The following is a 23,891-nucleotide window of genomic DNA, read 5'->3' as shown; positions in this document are numbered from 1 at the left end:
GCTCCACTTCCCGGTTCCCTACTGCGCATGCGCGAGTCGCACAGCGCAATAGGAATTGTCCGCGCTGTCACTGGACCCGTGTGTGTCCCAGCAGACAGCGCGGCAGGACAGGAAATGACATAGACTCCCATGGGAGTCTACGCCCGGAAGTGGGTGTAAATACCTGTCTTTGACAGGTATTTCCACCCCCCTCCCCCCTGTAAGGTGCCAATTGTGACACTGGAGGGGGGGAGGGTTCCGATCAGCGGAAGTTCCACCTTAGGGTGGAACCCCGCTTTAAAGATGACCCTACACTTTATTTGTGGACCCAAACCACGTATTACATTCAGACGTAACCAGTCCCTTGAGAAGAGCGAAAAAAGGGAAAAAACTGCGCTACGGAATACAAATGGTATTGAACGGAAGCTGCAATTCAAATGTACACCAAGAATACACCAAACAGAAATAAAAAAAGAAAGAACTGCGCTAACCACGAATACCCAAAGTGAGTAGGGTATGTATATGTGCCAGACCCACGATATGGGTCTTAGTATCTTAATGTCTCTAAGACCACCTCCAAAATATAGTGCAAACCATATACAAATAAGTGCAATTAAATACAAAAAACCATAAATGCGTGTCAATAGTGTGAATTCCCCAAACACAATATGAGTATATCAAACTCAGTGCATATACCTCTAGAAAATAAAAAATAGAGTAGAATATGAAAAAAAATGTTTGCAATTTTTTTACATAAATGAACTATCAGGAAAAAAGATTGTATTTAGAGACACTCTATATAATGTCCATATAGTCATATATCAAAAAATAATAATAGAATGTCCATATAGTAAACGAACACCAGTGAAGTAAAACTTCAAGTGAAGTACAGCAGTGAAGAACAAACTTCAAACAGCTGAGTTATAAGTACACAAATTAAAAATCTTCTCCAAAGATGTACTGTGCTTTTCCCATCACCGAATGAGTGAATTGGCTCCTTACCAGATCCAAGCGACCCCCCGTTACAGAGGGTCACCACAGGCGACAATAGTCAAAGGATATCCGGATAGCGATTCCTCCTGAAATGTAATGGCGTGCCTAGTCCGTAGGGTTCAATATTGAGTTGGCCCACCCTTTGCAGCTATAACAGCTTCAACTCTTCTGGGAACGCCGTCCACAAGGTTTAGAAGGGTGTCTACGGCAGCGTTTCTCAACTCTAGTCCTCAAGGCGCCCCAACAGGTCATGTTTTTCATGTCTACGGACTAGGCACGCCATTACATTTCAGGAGGAATCGCTATCCGGATATCCTTTGACTATTGTCGCCTGTGGTGACCCTCTGTAACGGGGGGTCGCTTGGATCTGGTAAGGAGCCAATTCACTCATTCGGTGATGGGAAAAGCACAGTACATCTTTGGAGAAGATTTTTAATTTGTGTACTTATAACTCAGCTGTTTGAAGTTTGTTCTTCACTGCTGTACTTCACTTGAAGTTTTACTTCACTGGTGTTCGTTTACTATATGGACATTCTATTATTATTTTTTGATATATGACTATATGGACATTATATAGAGTGTCTCTAAATACAATCTTTTTTCCTGATAGTTCATTTATGTAAAAAAATTGCAAACATTTTTTTTCATATTCTATTCTATTTTTTATTTTCTAGAGGTATATGCACTGAGTTTGATATACTCATATTGTGTTTGGGGAATTCACACTATTGACACGCATTTATGGTTTTTTGTATTTAATTGCACTTATTTGTATATGGTTTGCACTATATTTTGGAGGTGGTCTTGGAGACATTAAGATACTAAGACCCATATCGTGGGTCTGGCACATATACATACCCTACTCACTTTTGGTATTCGTGGTTAGCGCAGTTCTTTCTTTTTTTATTTCAGTCCCTTGAGAGACCTTTTGGTGTCTAGCCATTTTTCTAGAGAGGGAGGCTGGGACCCATGTTCACACCCACGAGGTACCTATAGATGTGGTACATGTGCTTTCTGCCACTTTGTGAAACAAGGCAGATAAGTGACACCTTAACACTGGAGAGACCCCTGAGGCAAATCACTTTGTGAATTGCAAAACCCGGGGAGGGGGCCAAGGCACCACACCTTTGGTTGTGGTTAGTGTTATAAAACTATCAGATTCATTTTGTGCACCCATAGGAACCAAAAGAAAGGTCACACAGTTACTAAATCTTTAATTTTTCATTGGATTTGCCTGCTTATTTTTTTCAAGCATTGGATTGAAAGGAATGATTCCACCTTTCTCTGTAAATGCTTTTTCTAGGAGTGTTAGGCTTCTGTGGTTAAGGTTTGCAAAACCACCTCCTCTCTAAGTGCTTAGGGACATACCTGATCGAAAGGATAGAAGGCTTACTAAGGCTCCTATGTGGCCCTGATGTACAAAAATGAACAAAAATTTTTTTTTTTTTATTTGCCTTTAAAATTCATTTGTTGGCATACATAACCAGAAACTAAGATCCCCCCCCCCCCCCCCTCAATGTTGTGATTTATTCCTTGCTACAAAACGAAAGCCTGTCATACAGGAGGGGAGGGGACTTCATTTATTTTCTTGGAATTATTAACCAGTTCCTGCCCGGGCAACAGCATATTAACGGCCGAGCAGTGGTTTTGTTATACTAACTGGACGTCCTATTAGGATGTGGGGATGTTCCGATCCCACGCGGTTGTCATTCATAGTGTGAGTGGGAAAAGCTGAAAATAGGAGGAGGTCACTTACCAGCTCTGTCACAGTTCATTGAGAACTACAAGCCGCCTGCCGCGGTGCCAGACAGAACTTGTAGTGCTTTCATTCCTAGAACTCTGTGGCTTTCAAGTCAGTGGCCAAATATTTATCTGAGTGCAATCTTCATTATAGTTAATACACATTGATGCATTAGGTGACGTGCCAGGGAAGCCCATGGAGTACTGTCGCCCATTCATATGAATGGTTGTATGTGCAGGCATACGCCTGGTTTCCCATACAAATGTGTATAGCGTATGGACGTAATCCCTGAACCCAGACTCTTTGTGGGTTGTACGCATTTCGTTTTCTTATGCCAACTGTACGTAGCACCCGAGGTTCCCATTCCTGGAAAAAGACAGAATTTCATGTTGTATGCCACTAATGTGCAGATGTTCATGTGACCTTTATAATTTCAGTTGTCTGGCTGTTGTAGCCATGATTCTGAATTGAATACTTGAGTAAATTTTTTAATCCAGGAAAATATTTTCCAATAACCAGTTAAGGAAATGGTAAAATTCCAGAGATTTCTGGCCTTAAAGTGGTTTTAAAAGCCTAAACAATTTTATTTTTTTACCTTTTTTAAAGAAGTTCAACCTAACAAATAGCTACATCTACAGACATCCACGATAGAACACTAACCTATCTAACCTTGTAAAGTAGAAATCAGTATACAGTTTTGCTCATAAGTTTACATACCCTGGCAGAATTTATATGGACTTAGCAGTTTTTCAGAAAATATGAATAACACAAAAAGATTTCTTTCACTCATGGTTAGTGTTTGGCCGAAGCCATTTATTAGCAATCAACGGTGTTTACTCTTTTTAAATCATAATGACAACAAACTACCCAAAAAACCTTGATCAAAAGAGTTCATACCCTAGTGATTTTGGCCTGTTAACATGCACACAAGTTGACACAGGGGTTTTGAATAGCTATTAAAGATAACCATCCTCATCTGTGATCTGCTTGCTTGTAATTCGTGTTTGTGTGTGTATAAAAGGTCAATGAGTTTCTGGACTTCTCACAGAACCCTGCATCTTTCATCCAGTGCTGCACTGACATTTCTGGATTCTGAGTCATGGGGAAAGTGAAAGAATCGTCAAAGGTTCTGCAGGAAAAGGGAGTTTAACTATAGAAAACAGGAAAGGGATATAAAAAGATATCAGCAGTATTTAAACTCTAAATCAAGAAGCGGAAAATGAAGGTTTCTGGTGAAACCAAACCACGGTCAGGTAGACCAACTAAAATTTCCGCCAAAACTGACAGGAAAATAGTTTGGGATTCAAAGAAAACCCCACAAATAACTTCAGGTGAAATACAGGACTCTGAAAACATGTGGTGTGGCTGTTTCAAGATGCAAAATAAGGAAGCACTTGGAGAACGATGGGCTGCATGGTCAAGTCAGAAGAAATCCATTACTATGCAAATGCCACAAAGTTTCCCGCTTTCAATACGCCAAACAGCCTAGGGACAAGCCTCAAATCTTCTAGCACAAAGTAATTTGCTGTAATGAGACCAAAATTGAGCTTTTTGGCCACAGCCATAAACACTTTATTTAGAGAGGAGCCAACAAGGCCTATGATGATAGATACACCATTCCTACTGTGAAACACGGAGGTGGATCGCTGATGTTTTGGGGATGTGTGAGCTACAAAGGTACAGGAAATTTGGTCAAAATTTATGGCAAGATAAGAGGAACATTTGTATTCGTCAGCCGGGAAGCTGCACAAGGGACATACTTGGACATTCCAACATGAAAATTATCCAAACACAAGGCCAAGTCGACCTGTCATTGGCTACAGCAGAATAATGTGAAGGTTCTATAGTAGCCATCTGTCTCCTGACCTCAATATCATTGAGCCACTCTGTGGAGAGCTCAAATGTGCAGTTCATGTAAGACAACCACCCAGAATTTACAGGAACTGGAGGCTTTTTGCCAAAAGGAATGGGCAGCTTTACCATCTGAGAAGATAGAGAGCCTCATCCACAAAAGTTTTCGAACTGTCATTGATGTTAAAGGGGGCAATATACGGTATTAATGGGATTGTAAAGGTCCATGTTTTTTCACCTTAATGCATCCTATGCATTAAGGTTAGTAAACAGTTTTACTTACCTGAACCCTTGAACTTGTCCCCTGGGGACACGCTGTCTCTCTGCTAGGGGGTTCTTGGCTGTTGATTGGATAGATTGATGGCAGCGCAGCCTATGACTCGGGGGGGGGGGGGGGGGGGCTGAATCCTGCATTCAGCGTCTATGGACCCGCCAGAGGTTTATTAGATGCGGGTAGGAGCCAAGAGTTCCGCAGAGGGACCCCAGAAGAGCTTGTTTCTTGGCCACTCTGTGCAAAACGAGCTGCACAGTGGAGGTAAGTATGATTTAAGAACTGGGTTATGTAAACTTTTGATAAGGGTTATTTTGGTAGTTTCTGTTATGATTTAAAAAGAGTAAACACAGTTGATAAATGGCTTCAGGGTCCGTTCACACAGGGGCAACACGACTTGTAGGCGACTTGAGTGAGGCAACTTGGACACGACTTGAGTTTAGATCACAGCGCGACTTGGGACGACTTCAACACGACTTGTGATGACTTCAACCTGACTTGGGACGACTTACAAGTCACCCCAGGCCAGGCGACTTTTGCCGTGGTCAATCAGAGAATGAGCTCTGAAGGGGGAACTCAACGCCAAATTTCTGAAAAAAATTTGGCGTGGGTTCCCCCTCCGAGAGCATACCAGGCCCTTAGGTCTGGTATGGATTCCAAGGGGAACCCCCTACGCCGGAAAAACGGCGTGGGGGTCCCCCCAGATCCACACCAGACCCTTATCCGAGCACGCTACCCGGCCGGCCAGGAAAGGGGGTGGGGACGAGCGGGCGGCCCCCCCCTCCTGAGCCGTACCAGGCCGCGTGCCCTCAACATGGGGGGGTGCCTTCGGGGAGGGGGGTGTGCGGCCCCCCACCCCAAAGCACCTTGTCCCCATGTCGATGAGGACAAGGGCCTCTTCCCGACAACCCTGGCCGTTGGTTGTCGGGGTCTGCGGGCGGGGGGCTTATCGGAATCCGGGAGCCCCCTTTAATAAGGGGGCCCCAGGATACCGGCCCCCCACCCTATGTGAATGAGTATGGGGTACAATGTACCCCTACCCATTCACCTGTAAAATAAAAGTACCAAAAAAAAAAACACAACACAGGGTTAAAATATTTTATTGCACAGCTCTGGGGGTCTTCTCGCCGGACTCCTCCGCTATCTTCTTGTAGCTCTTTTGCTAGCGGAGGAGTCCGGCTTTCTTCCTCCCCGCCGCCGGCCTCTTCTCCCGACTTCGGGGGTCTTGTCCCCCTCTTCGGTTCTTCTGCCGGGCCACCGCGCCTTCTTATAGCTCTTTTACAGGCGGTGGCCTGGTCTTCTGTCGCCGCCGCTGCCGCCTTCCGTTCTTCTTCTTCTTCAGGAGATGTTGCCTCGACGATCTCTCCGGCCGGAATGCCAGAGCCGCGCTGCGCGGCCACTTATATAGTGACAATGGGGCGGTGTCACATGGTATATGTCGCATGGGTTGGTCACATGGGTTGATGTCACATGGGGACTATGACATCGTAAGGGGGCGGGGTCACCATGTGACACCAACCCATGTGACATATACCATGTGACACCGCCCCATTGTCACTATATAAGTGGCCGCGCAGCGCGGCTCTGGCATTCCGGCTGGAGAGATCGTCGAGGCAACATCTCCTGGAGAAGAAGAAGAAGAACGGAAGGCGGCGGTGACAGAAGACCGGGCCACCGCCTGTAAAAGAGCTATAAGAAGGCGCGGTGGCCCGGCAGAAGAACCGAAGAGGGGGACAAGACCCCCGAAGTCGGGAGAAGAGGCCGGCGGCGGGGAGGAAGAAAGCCGGACTCCTCCGCTAGCAAAAGAGCTACAAGAAGATAGCGGAGGAGTCCGGCGAGAAGACCCCCGAAGACGGAAGACCCCCGGAGCCGTGCAATAAAATATTTTAACCTTGTGGTGTTTTTTTTTTTGGTACTTTTATTTTACAGGTGAATGGGTAGGGGTACATTGTACCCCATACTCATTCACATAGGGTGGGGGGCCGGTATCCGGGGGCCCCCTTATTAAAGGGGGCTCCCGGATTCCGATAAGCCCCCCGCCCGCAGACCCCGACAACCAACGGCCAGGGTTGTCGGGAAGAGGCCCTTGTCCTCATCAACATGGGGACAAGGAACTTTGGGGTGGGGGGGCCGCGCGGCCCCCCCTTTCCCAAGGCACCCCCCCATGTTGAGGGCACGTGGCCTGGTACGGCTCAGGAGGGGGGGGCGCACGCTCGTCCCCACCCCCTTTCCTGGCCGGCCGGGTAGCGTGCTCGGATAAGGGTCTGGTATGAATCTGGGGGGACCCCACGCCGTTTTTTCGGCGTAGGGAGTACTCCTTGGAATTCATACCAGACCTAAGGGCCTGGTATGCTCTTGGAGGGGGAACCCACGCCAATTTTTTTTCATAAATTTGGCGTGGAGTTCCCCCTTCAGAGCTAATATTTCTGTCAAAGTCGCCTCCGTATAGACAGAGATCCGACTTGGAGGCGACCTCCATTGAAATCAATGGGTACCGGTCGCCTACAAGTCGGATTGAAGTAGTACAGGAACTTCTTTTGAAGTCGGAGCGACTTCAGTAGCGTGCATTAAGACAGCTCTCATTCACTTACATTGGTTTTTAAATGTTGTCCGACCTGAGGCGACTTGGGGCGACTTGAAGTCGGATCCCAAGTTGCCCCTGTGTGAACGGACTCTCAGCCAAACACTAATTTATAAGTGAAAGAAGTTTTTGTGTTATTCATATTCTCTGAAAAATGGCCAAGCAATCATAAATTCTGCCAGGGTATATAAACTTATAAGCACAACTGTACATAGCTCAGCGTGGGATTAGTTTCTAATGTTATCAGCTGCAACTTTCCTGTAGAGGCGGGTGCAGAGGACACAGCTGACAACAGAAACCCCATAGTAACTATGGTTGTCCTCACTTCCCTTTCATTTCACAGCTGTTGTCGGCTGTGTACTCTGCAGAGCTATCTTTATAGGGCTAGATAGGTTAGTGTTAGATTGTGAATGTCTGTAGATGTAGCGATTTTAGTGTTAGGCTAGACTACTTTAATGCATTCTAAGCATTAAGGCAAGAAAAAAAAAAACACCTGTTGCACAGAATCCCCACCACTTTGCAATTTCCTAAAGTAGTAAAAATCAAAGTGCTCGCCAAGAATTGTCAGTACTCACCCTCGTATCAATCCTAGCAGCTTTGCATCTCCTGATAATAAGATTCACCAAAAAATAAAATCCAAAACACACTGGAAGACCATTCCTTAGTACAGCAAATTAAAACGAGCATTATTGCATTTACATAGTGGGGTTCAGCGTATCACAATGTTGTGGTTCAAGCCACTTGGGCCCTTTCACACTGAGGCGTTGTTCAGGCCCCTGTCACTTCAATGTGAAAGCCCTCCAGGGGGTGCGCTAGCAGGGTGGTTGAAAAAGTCCTGCTAGCAGCATCTTTGGAGCGGTGTATTCACCGCTCCTAAACGGCTCCTTCCTATTAAAATCAATGGGGCAGCGCGGCTACACCGCCGGCAAAGCGCCGCTTTGCGGGCGGTTTTAACCCCTTTTCGGCCACTAGCAGGGGTTAAAATTGCCCCACTAGCGGCCAAATACCACCGCTAAAACGAAGGTAAAGCTGATGTCGCTCCCGCCCCAGTTTGAAAGGGGCCTTATAGGTCCAATGTCAAAGGAGCACTCTACCCTCTTCTAGACAGCCTGAGGGGACTATTGCATGTTCAAATGAAAGTCTGTTTAAAAGGCAGACATTGAAAAAAAAAAAAAAAAGCTTGCCTTTGAAGGGTCACCTTCCTCTATTTACATGGTTTGGTTTCAGAACCCCTTCCTCAGAATATCTAGAATAGCTGTTCATCAGAATATAATACGGTTGCTATATTTTTTCATTTTATCTTTATCTTACCCAGGAATGCCTTCACAGTTTCTAAAAAGAATTGTGCTCACATACCAAGTGTTTTAAAACTTTGTGAATTTTTGGTAATACTCTACCTTTTTTATTTAATGTACTTTTTGGGTAATTTTGGTTAATTTTCCACTAGGTGTTTTTTGTGGACTATGGCAATCAGTCGAAAGTTGAATTGAGCTCTTTGAGGAAAATCCCCAACCATCTTCTGGATCTTCCTTTTCAGGTCAAGTTATTTTCTTTATTTTTACTTTTTTTAATGAAATATTCGGAAGCTTGCATACAGAAAGACAGCTGGGGGGAAGGGAATGGTAGGGGAAATGGAGTGTAAAGCGGATGGGGTTCTATACCATCTAGTTAAGATCTTAAATTTGTCTCCAGAGATATTACACAAATTGATGATTTTAGGACAAATTGTATATTTTTGACATTGTTCCAATCTGCTTTAGATCCTTCTCCCATCTTTGAAGATGAGAGAAGATTAGCAGTCCTATTCTGAAGAGTCTAATAAGAAATACAGCATAGAGTGAATCCTTGGACTGTAAGTTCACTTTTACAGAAAATCTCTAAAGGTGAACTTACACTGGACCCGGTCCTGCTAACCTAGAGTCCGGCTATCCCCTGCACTGACAGCACGTACTACTACTGTACCAGTCCGGGGATTTGAAATTCCAGCGGCTTTCTCTTCTCTTCGACCATGGTGACAGGACGGGCTACGCTGATTCTGACCAATTTAGAATGTTTCTAAACCTATCTGTTGACGAGGTATGTTTTTGTAGTTAAACTGCGTGGGATTTCTAAGCCCTGTACTGACATCTCCTAGCAGGTGATCGCTGTGCTCCAGGTCAGCAGGACTGGGTTGGTGTGGGGGGGGGGGGGGGGGGGGCGCGGGTTGGGGTGATTTTGATGAGGGCGTCCTCTGTAAGTTCACTTCACAGATTTTTCTGGAAAGGTCAACATAAACATAATTTGAAAGATCCGTCTCCTGTCCTTGGAGTAAACCATGGGTTGCCAAGAATGAGTTATGGAGGGGAGCTTCCAGGAGAGTTCCGATGTCACAAAAATGTGGGCACATATCTGAAAAGTGGTGCCAATCGTGGAATGTGTTTGTAGCTTGGAAGGCATATCTGTAAAGCACCAAGGGGACCTAAGCGGGCAAGTTGTGGAGGTAGCTTCTATGATTACTGGCCAGTGTAAGTAATTTAGAGCTGAAGATGTCCATTTAAATTTAAAATGTTGTTTTGGTTGACTGTGTACAAAAGTGTAGTGCTAATGCCGATAAATACTGCAAAAAAATTGTGATATGCTCAATCTACTGAGAATCTGCAACCTAAATATATATAAAGTGCAATATACTCATAATATGTAAATTATGTGAAAATGTGTACAAACTACCCAGATAATAGGTTAAATCTTGTAGTCCAAATAAGTTCACATTCCAGATGGTATTCATGTGGGAAGAAAGTTCTACGTCAACTAGGAAAAAATGTTAACCCTCAGGCTATGAGTGGTCAATTGTGCATAATGGGTGAAAAAAATTCCACCCAGGTCAGGCCAATCAACCCAGCTCTCCAAACAACCTACCTCTTTGCCAGGACAATTGGGGTGCAAGCACAAACTGCCATAGCTATGTATGGCATACATCACCCACCAAGGGATTACCTCGAATCATGCAGCCTTGAAGGAAATAAACCAGATAATCGAATGGACAGAGACTCGCTGACCTGCATTCTGTGTCTGGTCCACATCCCTGGATTCAACAACTAGAAAGCTGTCTCCGTTGAGATCAACGGGAATGTGCCCCTTACCTTGACATATTCAACCAGAGGTGAGGATCTCCAGATGTGGATTTCTTAGCCTCCAGATTAAAAAAACTACCCCTATTTGTTACCAGGACCAGGGACCTTCAAATGTTAGCATCAGATGCTTTGCTGATCTCCTGACCTCAGTTCAGGCTAAGCTATTCCTCCCCCCCAGTTAAAATTCTTCCTCCTCTGCTCCACAAAATAGAGCAAATGAAGAATCCAATGATTCTCATTGCAGCATAATGGCCCAGACGACTACTATGAGACCACCTCTGGCTTCTTCCTTGCAGGCCAGACCTGCTGTCTCTCCTCTGGTCCTCAGTCCCTGGCTTTTTTTTTTCCCAAATATAATTTTTATGGAACTCAAAGGGAAAGACCCCATCTTTACAACAATAATATGAAGATAATTGAGATTGTAAAGATGTAGTTCAGTTTGTAATTAATCGATGTATATCATGTATCACATTACTCATTGGTACAAGTCGTGACAGAAATTGCAATTGGATTACTCTTTAGCAACCAGCGTAATATGACTATAGCATAAGTGCAAGGGGCAACAGGATTTCCCCTTTTCTTAAATTATAATGGAGTACGAAACAAGAGTAGAGCAAAATAGTGAGGAAGGGGGGAGGGAAGGGAGAAGACAGATAAGAGGTAGCCTATGGCTCACAACCGTAGCAAGAAGCAACCACTTAGTGCTCATGAGGGATCTATGTTCCAAAGAGGGTCTTCCCCCTCATCGAAGAGAATTAAAATGTTCCAAAGGCTCCAGGCCTCTGTGTATTTCTCACGGTTATGTTGCGCTGTAAGGGCTGAATCCTCCATCTTGTTTATATCCTCCACTTTCCGCAGCCAACTCGCGGTGGTCGGTGTGCATTGCTTTCTCTTTCGTTCATTGATGGACACGGCACCTTAATCTTGACCTTAGGGTTATATCACCACCTTTAGGAGAGGACTAGCCAGAACACACAAAAAACAAGCACAGTACAGCCTAGGGGGCGGTCCTACTGGCTATAACCCCTCACTGCTCCCAGCAGCTCAGTTTTTTCTGCCTAGTCTAGAAGGACCTGGCTCCCTGTGGGGACCAGTGGTCTTGGAAATATTTTCTTTTTTTTGCTTCCTGTGATCTGCAATCAATAGCCGGGCTGGGTGACAGGCTGGATAATATAGATCCTTGTAGTCTCCCAAGCCTGGCCATCGAGCGTGCGCAGACCTTAGCTATGTGCTTGGTCAGCCGTGACAGGCCCCTGGTCCAGGGGCGACCGGTGAGCTATATGGTCTGGGGCACACACATGACCTGGCTACTGCTGTCCGAATAAGCACCATTAAGGGGTAGATATCAACTTTGGCTTTTTTTTTTTTCCACGACCACCTGGCGATTCACTCATTGCTGCGTACGTTTGTTCAGGGGGTTTGGCATGTGGCCCCTCAAGTAAGGCCGCCGGTGCCCCTGTAGGATTTGAATCTGGTGCTCTTGGTGCTTCAGAAACAGCTATTTGAAAACGTTAGGGAGATCCCCTTATTGATGCTCTCTCAGAAAGTAGTCTTTCTAGTGGCTATTACGCATGCAATGCGGGTTTCTGAGTTGGCCGCCTTGTCTTGCAAGTCTCCCTACTTGAGCCTCCACAAGGATAAGGCGGTGCCACGTCCGCAGACCTCTATTCTTTTCCGAAGGTTGTTTCTGCCTTTCATCTAAATGAGGACATTGTGCTTTCGTCCTTATGTCCTCAGCCATCGCATCCCAAAGAGGTCACGTTGCATTCTTTGGATGTGGTCCAGGCTCTGCGGGTGTATCAGTCTGCTACGGTTCCTTTCAGGAGGTCGGATTCGGTGGCTGGTCCAAAGAAGGGCCTGGTAGTCTCGTTGGCCACCATTTCTCGGTGGATCAGACAGATTGTGGTCCAGGCTTATGCCGTAAGGGGTCGGGAGCCTCCCTTTCCTGTCAGTGCGCATTCTACCAGGGCAATTTGTGCTTCCTGGGCTCTCCGACACCAAGCATCTCCTGTAGCGTTTTTCAGGTGTGTATGGCGGCTACCTGGTCCTTCCGTGCACACTTTCACCAAATTTTACAAGGTCGATGTGGGCGCATCTTCGGATACATGCTTTGGCCGCAAGATTTTGCAGGCAGCCGTTTGAGGTTGCGACTCCCCTGATGGGGAGTTCTTTTTGTTATGGGTGGAGTTTGTTCTTGGTTTCCACCCCTCACTTTTGGCACTGCTTGGGGGACGTCCCTAAGGTCAAGATTAAGGTGCTGTGTCCATCAATGAACGAAAGAGAAAATAGGATTTTTGTACTCGCCGTAAAATCCTTTTCTCTGTGGTTCATGAATGGACACAGCACCCACCCCTCCTATTTAATAGCTTGGCTCTCGGCGGCTGCCGCTTCCATTCTTTGTGAGGGAATGAGGAATGGAAGCGTTGCGTCTTCACTTCCCGTTTCCCTACTGCACAAGCTCGAGTCACGCACTCAATAAGAATGCTCTGCGCTGTCTCTGGGACCCGTATCTGTTCCAGCAGACAGCTCGGCGGGACAGGAAGAGGCATAGAGTCCCATGGGAGTCTATGCCCGGAAGTGGGTGCAAATACCTGCCAGGTTAGACAGGTATCGGCACCCCCTCCCCCCTGCTAACTGTGGCACCGGGGCGGGGGTTCAGATGAGCGGATGTTCCACTTTTTTTAAAAACTCACCATGCCTCTTACTAGATACCTTGGTATGGCTACTTCCCAAAAACGGGTCATTTGTGGGGGTGGGGGGGTGTATTTGTATTTGGATTGTTGGTGTCTCAAGAAATGAGGCCACCAGTGCATTAGTTGTGATCCATTTTCAGTCACTGGCAACCTCCCCACACCCATCTGCAGAAATTCTGTGCAGCTTCAGGTGGTCAGCAGCAAGAAACAATGAAGGAAATGTGATAAATTGCTTCAGCAGATTTAAATCTTTCAGTTAGGGTTTACATTTATTTTGACTTGCTCGATATAAATATATATATTGTTTGTCATTGGAGCTTTATAATCACACTGTTCCACAATTCAGGCCCTGGAGTTCAAGATCTGTAAGATGCGCCCATCTGCAAAGTCAATAATCTGTGGAGAGCAGTGGAGTCGTGAAGCCTGCTTGAAGTTTAACTCCTTAGTTAATGGTTCTGCTCTTGTGGTGAAAGTTTTCTCCATTGTACATAATATTCTGCATGTTGATGTCTACCGCTACGTTGAACATCTTGAGGAAGGCGGCATAAGAGACATACTTATTGCAGATGGTTATGCCGAGTCTGCAGAGGAGACATTTGAATCAAAAGTATGTAGTTTTACTGAGTTTCATTATGTATTTAGTATTATCTGTCTTGGTATATAGAAGAGAGCTTCTGCTTGGGACCTCTGTGCCAGAGAACTTGTTGGTTTTGTGAAATAACTGATAACATTTACAGCTATGCCTCTACGCCAATAAAGGTTGGGGAATGTTAGTGTATACCTGAGGGGGGAAATTAGATCTAGTATGTCTCTACAATAGATGTGCACTGGCAAACACATTAAGCCATCCCCCATATAACTCCATGTTCAACCATCATGCCTCAGATTTTTGCTAGTGTCCTAGGCAGTTGGGCACCTCATTTCGATTGAGAAAAATACAATAACTTTTTTTTTTTTCTATACTTGCTACACTTCAGATATTCTTTACTTTGGTGACTGCACTCAAGACTTTAAAATGCATCTTGAACTTATCTTGACACAGCAGCTGTCAAGATTATTGTATCCAACGTTTTTGATCTGTTCAGACCACGCTGGACTGGAAGATTGTGGGACTAGTTTGAAATGTGACCTTAGGGCACTTGGCTCACATAGTGGTGCTTTTTAGAGGTCTGTGTACTATTCACTGCAGAGCACTGCCCAAGTGTATATCCCTTGCATAGATTCTATTGTGACCCAGCCACGAGAATTAGAATATTGAGTAGGGCCAGCCGGGCTAAAGCACTGGGAGCTACCTTACAGTTTGTACTGTTGTGTGCCAGCAGCAGGAACGGTCAAGGCAGAGAGAACGTTGTACTGATGTTGCCTACTAGGTGACATTCACTGTATTTTCTACTGCCATTTAATCTAGATGAAGCCACTATCCACTGCTTCTCCCTCTTTTGAATCGTCTTGTGCTTCAAAAACATTCACATTCTGTCTGTCTACTACTTTGATCATCATCAGTATCTGTTATGGGGCGTTCTGAGCATGCAGGTCCTCATCTCACTTTGGGCCTAGTTGTGTGTTTTTTGTTTTTGTTTTGTTTTTTTGCTAAATGGTGCAACATGTCTTGGCCAGTTCTGACATTTCTCATGTAATAACACAAATTTTTTGCTTGTAAATGACGTGGAACTAGAGATGCACTGATCTATTGGCCTCTGAAAATAAGCAGCTGAAAATAGGGTTTCTTAACTGGTTCCCGACCGGCGCACGCCTCTGTACGTCGGCAGAATAGCATGGCTGGCCAAATGTGCTTACCTGTACGTCCTTTTAAATTGGTGCCATGCCATCACATGCGCGCCGGCTGGGACCTTCATGAGTTGGGTCCCGCTGACTCTTATCGCCCTTGGAGATGACCACGATTGCCTCACAGAGAGGAAGAACAGGGAGATTCTAATGTAAACAAGCATCTCCCCATTCTGCCTAGTGACCGTGTCACTGATCTCTGCTCCCTGTGATCGGGAGCAGAGATTAGTGACGTGTCACATGTAGCCATGCTCCCCCCCCCCCCCACCACCACCACCAGTTAGAAACACTCCCCAGGACACACTTAACCCTCACACTGCCCCCTACTGGTTAACCCCTTCACTGCCAGTGTAATTTACACAGGAATCAGTCCTTTTGTATAGCACTGATTGCTGTATAAATGACAATGGTCCCAAAAATGTGTCAAAAATGTCAGGTGTGTCCGCCGTAATGTCGCAGTCGCAATAAAAATCACTGATCCCTGCCATTACTGGTAAACAAAAATTTAATAAAAATGCCATAATACTATCCCGTTTTGTAAATGCTATAACTTTTGTTCAAACCAATCGATAAACTCTTATTGCAATGTGTTTGTGTTTTTTTTTTCTACTAAAAATATGTAGAAGAATACGTATTGGCCTAAACTGAGGGGGGGGGGGGGGGGATTTATATATATATATATATATATATATATATATATATATATATATTTGGGGAATTTTTGTTATAGCAAATTGTAAAAAATAATGCGTTCGCCAACACCCCCCCATAAATTATTTTGGTTTATAGCACAAAAACTAAAAACCACATGGGTGATCAAATATCAAAAAAAGCTGTGGGGGAAAAAAAAGGACATCAACTTGTTTGGGAGCCACGTCGCACGACCACGCAATTGTCAGTTAGATGACAGTGCAGTGCTGAATCGCAAAAAGTGCTCTGGTCAGGAAGGGGCTAAAATCTTCCAGGGCTGAAGCGGTTAGTGTTCTGCTGATAAAAAAAAAAAAGGTGCCTATATTGGCATGCTGCATCCTGTTGACTTCAATGCAAAAACGCCCCATATTTCAATGCGAAAACTCAAATTGTGATGTTTGGCCATTATTTAAAGTGTTTGTTAACCCGTATATAACACACTGCCAGGCCTTCTATTAGAACCTGGCATAGCACACTGCATTAGTCTTTTATGAAAATGAAGCTTGTAAATACTAATTTAGAACCATCTTCTGGCCGGTCAAATGACTGACGGCCACTGTATACCTCTATACATATGGCTTCTGCAGGAGGGGCCAGGATCTCCCTCTGACATCAGCTGGGGAGATCACATGGCTACTCAGCTTCTCAGGCCATAGCCGACTTGTCGCTTGACTGACCTGAAGATCACGCTAAACCGGCATCTACAATGCTCATTTTTATAAAAGACTGCTACAGTGTGCTATACCAGGCTATAATAGAGGGGCTTGCAGGAATCATTTAAAATTCTTAATTTAACTAACCGACACGGAGCTGACGGGCAGAAAGGTGGGGGAGAGAGGAGAGCTAGGCTGCGGATGACGAAGAAACATACTCTGACCACGGTGGTCAGCGCTCAGCTGCCCTGGTTTTTGTTGTCAGTGCAGAGTGGAGACAATACAGAAAGTGGCAGATTCAGGCAGATTTTTTTCACAGTTTAGTACAATTTTGAGGGGAGCAGATTAATGCAGCACAAGCACTGTGCTGTTGTTTAATCTGTTTTAACTACTTCCCGACTGGCTCATGTACATAATCCGGGCAGGTTGGCAAACCTGCACAAAACTACGTACAGGTTTGTCCACTCCTTTATGGGCCTTTGCAGGCGTATGCCTGCTGTAAGGAGGTCGACCCGATGCGCGTGGCTGCCAGTCGCGATGCGTGCCGGCCCCCCACACTCGTGGGCATGAGACACAGAATATGGATCTGTGTGTGTAAACACAAGTGCCAGTTCTGTCAAGAGAGGAGAGACTGATCGTGTGTTCCAATTGGGAACAGCGATTGTCGCCTCCTCTAATTACTCCCATCCCCCCACAGTTAGAACACACTGCAGGGACACATTTAACACCTTGATTGCCCCCTAGTGTTAACCCCTTCCCTGCTGGTGATATAGACTACTTTTTTTTCCCCTTGACCATACAACCTTGTAGTGAGTTGGACTTATGAATCAATATTCCGATAGGTCCTAGCCCCCATTTGCCTTTACCGGTGCCTTTGCTTTCGAGAAGGTATTCACAAATTGGTGGTCCATGCCCAATGTCGATGCTTTTGTGATGCATGTTAGGAGATTGCCCTTTGAAGGGTCAAAGGTATACATTACCTTTTTGGGGACTTCACTGATAGCTCAAACTGGGACTCAAATGGATTTAACTGGTTTTTCACCTTAATCTTCTTTTGACTGGAACTCTTGATTTGTCAGACTATATCAGAATGGGTTAGCCTCCTTAAGTTCAATCTGTTCATTTCTGGTGTAGGTCCCCATGTAATTGTTGGAGTCAGTGTCTGGAGCCTTGTGCTTTAGATATGACTTTATTACAAGCCATTGAACTTGTGTTCCATACAGAAGTGATGTCTTTATGACAGCATTGGGAACCCTGGTTAGGTGTGTGGGTCACAGTTGAAAGTCTAAGTAGCAGCTGATTCATATATCTTGATGGTTGAGATCTTTGGACTGTCCATCATTGGCAACATTTTTCGGCCACAGTACACTTCAACTAGACTGCAGGAGTTCTGCAACGGTTATGAGGCATTTCTTCAGCTACTTCTGCCCTAATAGCGCATACTCGCAGATACTGTGAGTCTAAGTTCACAGGCTTCTTGCGCAGATTCAAGTAGCTGTGACTCCCTTGGGAGTTCTTCCTTATAAGGGTAATCCTTCTCAGGAAAACTGTGTCCTTACATAATGCTGCTACTCAGTATTTCCTCTCTCCTAAGGGACCTTGTGAGTTGGTCAGTTGGGACCATTTTCCACTGTTCCTCTAATTGCATATTTCTATGCCCTTCCAGGGCTCTTAAGGTTGTTTACAGCTCTGAATCTTGTCTCTGCCCCATTGCCTTTTCTTTGCAACAACATTAAAGGATGCTCAGGTGACCTTTCTTGAATTAAGGGTCTGTTGACTCGATAGTGAGCGAGGCTGAGCAGTTTAGATCCTGGAAGCACTCTGAATCCCCTACGTCGGAATCTTCCCTAACAGACATGACTCCCAGTAAGGGCTTTTGGGGTACTGGGGGCTTGCCCTCTTTACATTGACTCTCCTGCTCTTGTAGATCTCCATTTTTCCTCTTTTGGATTCTGGGAGTCTAGATTTCAGGTGAGACAAGCAGGCACTCCTTATGGAATTAATAGCATGGTCCTTGATGTGCACTTTATGGAGTCTCTCCCATCCTTACTCGGGTTTGTACTTTTACCACTCAGTAAAGCAGCAGTTCAACTAATCTTGTTACTATCCTGCCCTCCCATATAAACAAGCCTTTATCCCATCTGGTCTTTGTGGACCAGCTGTCCAACTTTCTCTAAAGGATCAGTTTTCAGTCTGGGAAACCTTGGTGTTCCCTTTTCTTGATCATTCTTGTTTTTATTCTGTTATCCCCAATTAGGTAGTTGTATGTTGCCTCACCTTGTCTTTGTTTCTTGCCGTGATCTGGGTATCCGGTTTATCCTTAACTTTTCTGGGTTAAAGTGTAAGGTTTACCTTTTACAGAAAAATCAGTATGGTTAACTTGCATAGATCCCCCTCCTCAGTATATCCACGTCATGAGTCCGGGGATTAGAAATCCTCTCTGCAGCCACGCGTCTTCTCCATAGCCGACAGGACAGGCTATGCGGTTACTGGCTGGTCGGCACCACCCATGTGATGGCTCTGACCAATTAGAATTCTCCAAAATGTCCCGAGTGACGTTTTGGACATTTAGCTTAGGCCCTAGACTCCTGGCACGGATATACAGGGACTTAGAACCAAAGATTGTCGGGGGGGGGGGGGGCGGGGGGTGTTAACCTGTGTAAGCTTATCTTTTTTTATGTAAAGGTGAATTTACCCTTTAAATTCCCCTGTTTCATTGGAAATGTAACATTTTTCTGGTTCAGATTTGACTTTTCTCCCTCTAAATATTTTTATTCGCTTTGGATTTTTTTCTTAGGCCTGTCAATGGATGTTGCCCTTCTCACATTTGGACTGCTTTTTTAATGTCCCATGTGTCTAAAATTTACTTCATTACGGCTTCTCTAATGGTGATGAGATTTTTATTCTTAATGTTAAATCTTGTATTCAATTTTCATTGAGGGACAGGTCCCACTCCTCAGTTTTTGAACAAGAAGTACATAAGGCAAATAACAGAGGCAAGATGGTTGTGTGTTGGGGATATATGGGGTCTCACTTATGGACTATTTTGCCAGTTCGGTTTCCCATCCTCCTGAGGGTGCCTGTATAACCCATTTCTAAGAATTTACTACCTTCCTGTGGCCCTCAGACTTTAGGAAAATAATTTTACGAGAATTATAAAAAGCCTATTACGATACTTGGCTTTTTTTGGCAGCTGATGCATTTCAGATGGTGGCACGTTATTTGTATTTATTAATGTGGACAGATTGGCAACTATGAAGCGGAAGGAATATTCCTGTGGCATTGCTAAAATTACTCTGGCAAGACATCTGTTCTCTACATTTGCTTTAACATTTTTCCCTGAATAATTTTTTCATCAGTAAATTTCTTCTATAGAAAGGTGATTCAGTGGGAATGTTGTAATAGCTAGTCATGATGTCTTTTAAATATTTGAAAGCCCAATAGACCACTTAATGTACTTCTCATAGCTGCTTGATGGTCTGTCTTTGTGTGCTAGGAAACTCCGGAAAATTTCGATTCAGGTGTGTTAATCTAGATGCATTACAGATGGACATGTGTTTTTTTTTTTGTTTTTTTTTTATTTTTTTATAAGAAGCTTGAAACTTTTTAGAACTCTTGAGAATATCTTTGTTTCAAATAACAGATTCCCATTTGTCCTAGCCATAATGAGGGGTTCTCGTACTCTTGAAACTTTTCACACCTCCAGGCCTCTTTCACACATCATTTCATCAGTTCAGTCGCATCAAAACAGATGAAGTATTCATCATGTTTTCATTGGTGCTCATCAGTTTTTCATCATTGTTACGGATGTATCTGTACACTAATGTAAATGGATGATTATCCATTTACATCCGTTTTCCCATAGAGTTGCATTGATGTCCGTTTTTCATCCATCAACGAATGGATGAAAAATGGGCAGACAGCATGTGTGACAGGGGCCTTAAGCCTAAGTGTAGTCGGTTTAAAAAAAAAAACACCCACACGAAAATCAGCACAAGGGCTTGAGTTTAGTTTCCAATGGCTTTATTATGTCTTATTTTTTGGAGACCAAGGACTCGTGTACACACAGACTGTTGACTGCCAGCCTCGGAAAAACCTGCTATTTTTGCCATGTTTTGCGGCCCAGCAGTCAAACATTGCTATCTTTCCACGTTTTAGTAGAGGAAGGTTGAACATCCCCTAACCGTAACAGTTTATAAACTCTTGTAAAAGCCTATGTGGACATGGACACTTTTATGCAGTTGAGTTTAGGAGCTTTGGCAAAAAAAAAACGCTAAAAGCTCCTAAACTCAAGTTACAAGCTGTAGTGTACATGAGCTCTTTTTTTCAGGTGCGCCAAATGAATGCAGCCCAGAACTGCTACTTTTTTGGCAAGGTCAGTTGCGGAAAAACCGAAGTATAGTCAAAATGTATTAAAAAAAAAAAATCTCATCACAAGGGACAAGACTTGTTTGGTATGTCCCTTGTGTTTTTGGCTCCTGGTAGCCTTGATATTTTCCTACATCTATCCCCTGCCACCATAATTTTAGTGTGGCAGAGTTGAAAAGAACTGAGGAACGATCGTTTAGACCCCTTTCACACTGGGCCGCTTTGCAGGGCCACCGGCGCTAAAAAATAGCACCTGCAAAGCTCCCTGAAAGAGGCGTGGAGACACAGGGCTTTCACACTGGAGCAATGGCAGGATGCTAAAGTCCTGCTAGTGGCATCTTTGGAGCAGTGAAAGAGCAGTGTATACACCACCCATTGAAATGGGGCAGTGCGGCTATACTGCCGGCATAGCGCTGCTTTTAACCCCTATTAACTAGCGGGGGGGGGGGGGGTGTAAAAGCGCCGTGAAATTATCGGTAAAACGCTGCTAAAAATAATGACGTTTTACCGCCATCATACACACCGCCCCAGTGTGAAAGGAGCCTTACTCTCAAGAGTGACTACTATGCCCTTTCTTCCACCCATCTTTCATAGAAACTTCTGTAAGTGGATGGGCAGGCTTTTAAATCCTGTCCTTCAGTCACCTAGTATCAATTATAGAAGCTTTAGTTGTGGCTTATTTTAAAAGCAGAGGTGAGTGGAAAGGACAGGCATAGTTGGGCACTCTTGACAAGTGCAGATGACCTCTCCCTCAGTTCTGTTAACCCCTGCCAAACTGCAAAATTGCAAGTTGTTTTAATGAAGGAAAATTTTAAAGAAACAAGGGGCCAGCAGCACAAGGGGCCCAGAGCATCAATAGTAAGTCATACCCCTTGTGATAATATGTATTAACTTTGAATACACTTAAGCCCCATAAACAGGTCGAAATTGGGGTGACATTCGGCTTGGCTGGCTTCTGTTGAAAGGGTGCGACTGTTGGCTCTCATCTGAGCTGTCAGTTTTTTTGTTTTTGATTTAGACTGCTGTGTGCTAGGCTTTAAAGTGGTTGTAAAGGCTCAAGTTTTTTTTTATCTTCATACATTCTGTGCATGAAGGTAAAAATCCTGATGTGTTCAGCAGCTCTCCCTAATTCTTCGATCCAGTGATGTGCACCAGAGCTGAGCTTCTTCCAGGTCTCTCATTCCTCATTGTCTGAGACAGCAGCAGGAGCCAATGACTCCTGCTACTGTCAACAACAGTCGTCGAGCCAATAAGTAATGGGTGGGCAGCGTGTCTGTGTTATGAACGTGAAGATAGGGGCTCGAGAGTGAGCACCTGTTCCCCCAGAGAAAGTGAATAGCTATTGGGGCTACTGGCTGAAGATGAGCCAGGAGCACCAGTGGGGGACCCAAGAAGAGGAGGATCGGGCTGCTTTTTTTTTTTTTTTTTTTTTTTTATGCGTTTGTCGACCAGCAGCTGCATTTGTACTACGGCTGAATGGCACAGGCAGGCGAATCGCCGTTATTACGTAAGTTCCTAAGGTGGCCACTAGGGGCTCACCGCCTCTGCTCACCCCGGAACCGATACGTGTGCCCGGCTCCTGCGATAACTCATAACATGGCGAGGACCGGGATCTCTGTGTGTAAACTGAGGGGAAAAGTGACAGATCATCTGTTCATACAAACTATGTACAGCGATCTGTCATCTCCCCTAGTCAGTCCCCTACCCCTTCAGTTGGAACACACATTAGGGAACACAACCCCTTGATCGCCCCCTTCACTTCCAGTGACATTTTTACAGTAATCAATGCATTTTTATAGCACTGGTCACTATTAATGCCAGTGGTCCCAAAAATTGTCCAACATGTCCGCCATAATGTCGCGGTCATGATAAATATCACAGATCGCCGCCATTACTAGTACAAAAAACAAAATACTGATAAAAATGCTATAAAAATATCCCCTATTTTGTAGACGCTATAACTTTTGTGCAAACCAATCAATATATGCTTATTTTATTTATTTATTTTACCAAAAATATGTAAGAATACATATTGGCCTAAACTAAGGGGGGAAAAAGGTGTTTTTTTTTGTTTTGTTTTTTTTAAATGGCGATATTTATTTTAGCAAAAATTTTAAAATATTGTGTTTTTTGAAGAAAAAAAAATTGTCACTTTTTTTTTTATAGCGCAAAAAAATAAAACCCGCAGAGATGATCAAATACCACCAAAAGAAAGCTCTGTGGGGAAAAAAGTAAATTTTGTTTCGGTACAATGTCACGCGACCGCGTAATTAAAGCGACAAACGGTGCCGAATCGCAAAACGTGCTCTGGTTAGGAGGGGGTAAAATCTTCTGGGATTGAAGCAGTAAAATTAAACTTTAATGTTGCTTAAATGCAAAATTACTACAGTAACAGATCTAAGCTGCAAACATTTGATGTGCCTGTGAATATCTGCATTAGTCTTTAAGTCTTGGCAAAGCCTCTTGGAATCTAGGTCTAGGCTTTATAGGAGACCACCACTTGGTAACAAAAAAGGGGGGGCACACCTCCCCTTCAATTCAGCTTTAATTAGTAGAAGCTTGAGCAGGAATTAATCATGGCCACGTGACTGTACATTCCCAGACTCTCCATGGTTTAGGTTGTCTTCACGTTTTGGTTAGAAATGTAACAGGAAGAATGAAACTTTTGCTATAGAAGGATAAATTCAAGGCTGACTGGGAGCTCAAAAACATAGTTGTGGAATTTTAAATTTAAATGGACAAATTCAGAATATGGCAGATTTTTAATAGGGCCATTCAACTGTTTACTCATTCATTCTCCTCCAGCAAAGCAATGAAGTGCTGAAAGAGCTATTTTCAGTGAGTAACAGAGGTGAAATTAAACACGTGCGTGGTTTTGACAAGAAGAGAGAGAAGGAACTCATTGATGGCCTGCTCGAAAGCTACCAGAACAAGCAGTTTGGATATCCAAATAACAAGGTACTAACTTTGCTACTGCAGTCATAATGTTGTCTCTATAAATTTGCTTTAGTTGGTGTGTCTCCCGAAGACCAGAAATTAGAGATTCTAAGCTATAGATTAGCTTAGAATCTCCCATTTCTGATCTTCTGGATATTCTGTGCTTCAACCAAGCGGGATTCAGTATAATGAAGTGAATGAGCTGAATTTCAGTTCTTGTTTGGGCGGCTTTGTCTGTG

General features: G+C 44.3%; 1 protein-coding gene across 3 annotated transcripts in view; it reads left to right on the top strand.

Moving 5' to 3' along the window:
* Positions 1-23,891, top strand: part of TDRD9 (tudor domain containing 9) — a 391,054-nt gene that overhangs the window by 293,139 nt on the left and 74,024 nt on the right. For all 3 annotated transcript variants that reach the window (XR_013270091.1, XM_077467571.1, XM_077467570.1), the window contains exons 27-29: positions 8,864-8,953; positions 13,566-13,826; positions 23,521-23,673. Coding sequence is in view for 2 of the 3 variants with exons in the window: in XM_077467571.1 (XP_077323697.1) it covers positions 8,864-8,953; positions 13,566-13,826; positions 23,521-23,673 (504 nt within the window). In the remaining variant the exon portion in view is untranslated. The remainder of the gene's footprint in view (positions 1-8,863; positions 8,954-13,565; positions 13,827-23,520; positions 23,674-23,891) is intronic.

Source organism: Lithobates pipiens, unplaced genomic scaffold, assembly GCF_037356315.1.
Source record: "Lithobates pipiens isolate NorthernLeopardFrog02 unplaced genomic scaffold, aLitPip1_a1.2 Scaffold_57, whole genome shotgun sequence".
Taxonomy (NCBI): Eukaryota; Metazoa; Chordata; class Amphibia; order Anura; family Ranidae; genus Lithobates; species Lithobates pipiens.
This window is presented reverse-complemented; position numbering and strand designations above follow the sequence as displayed.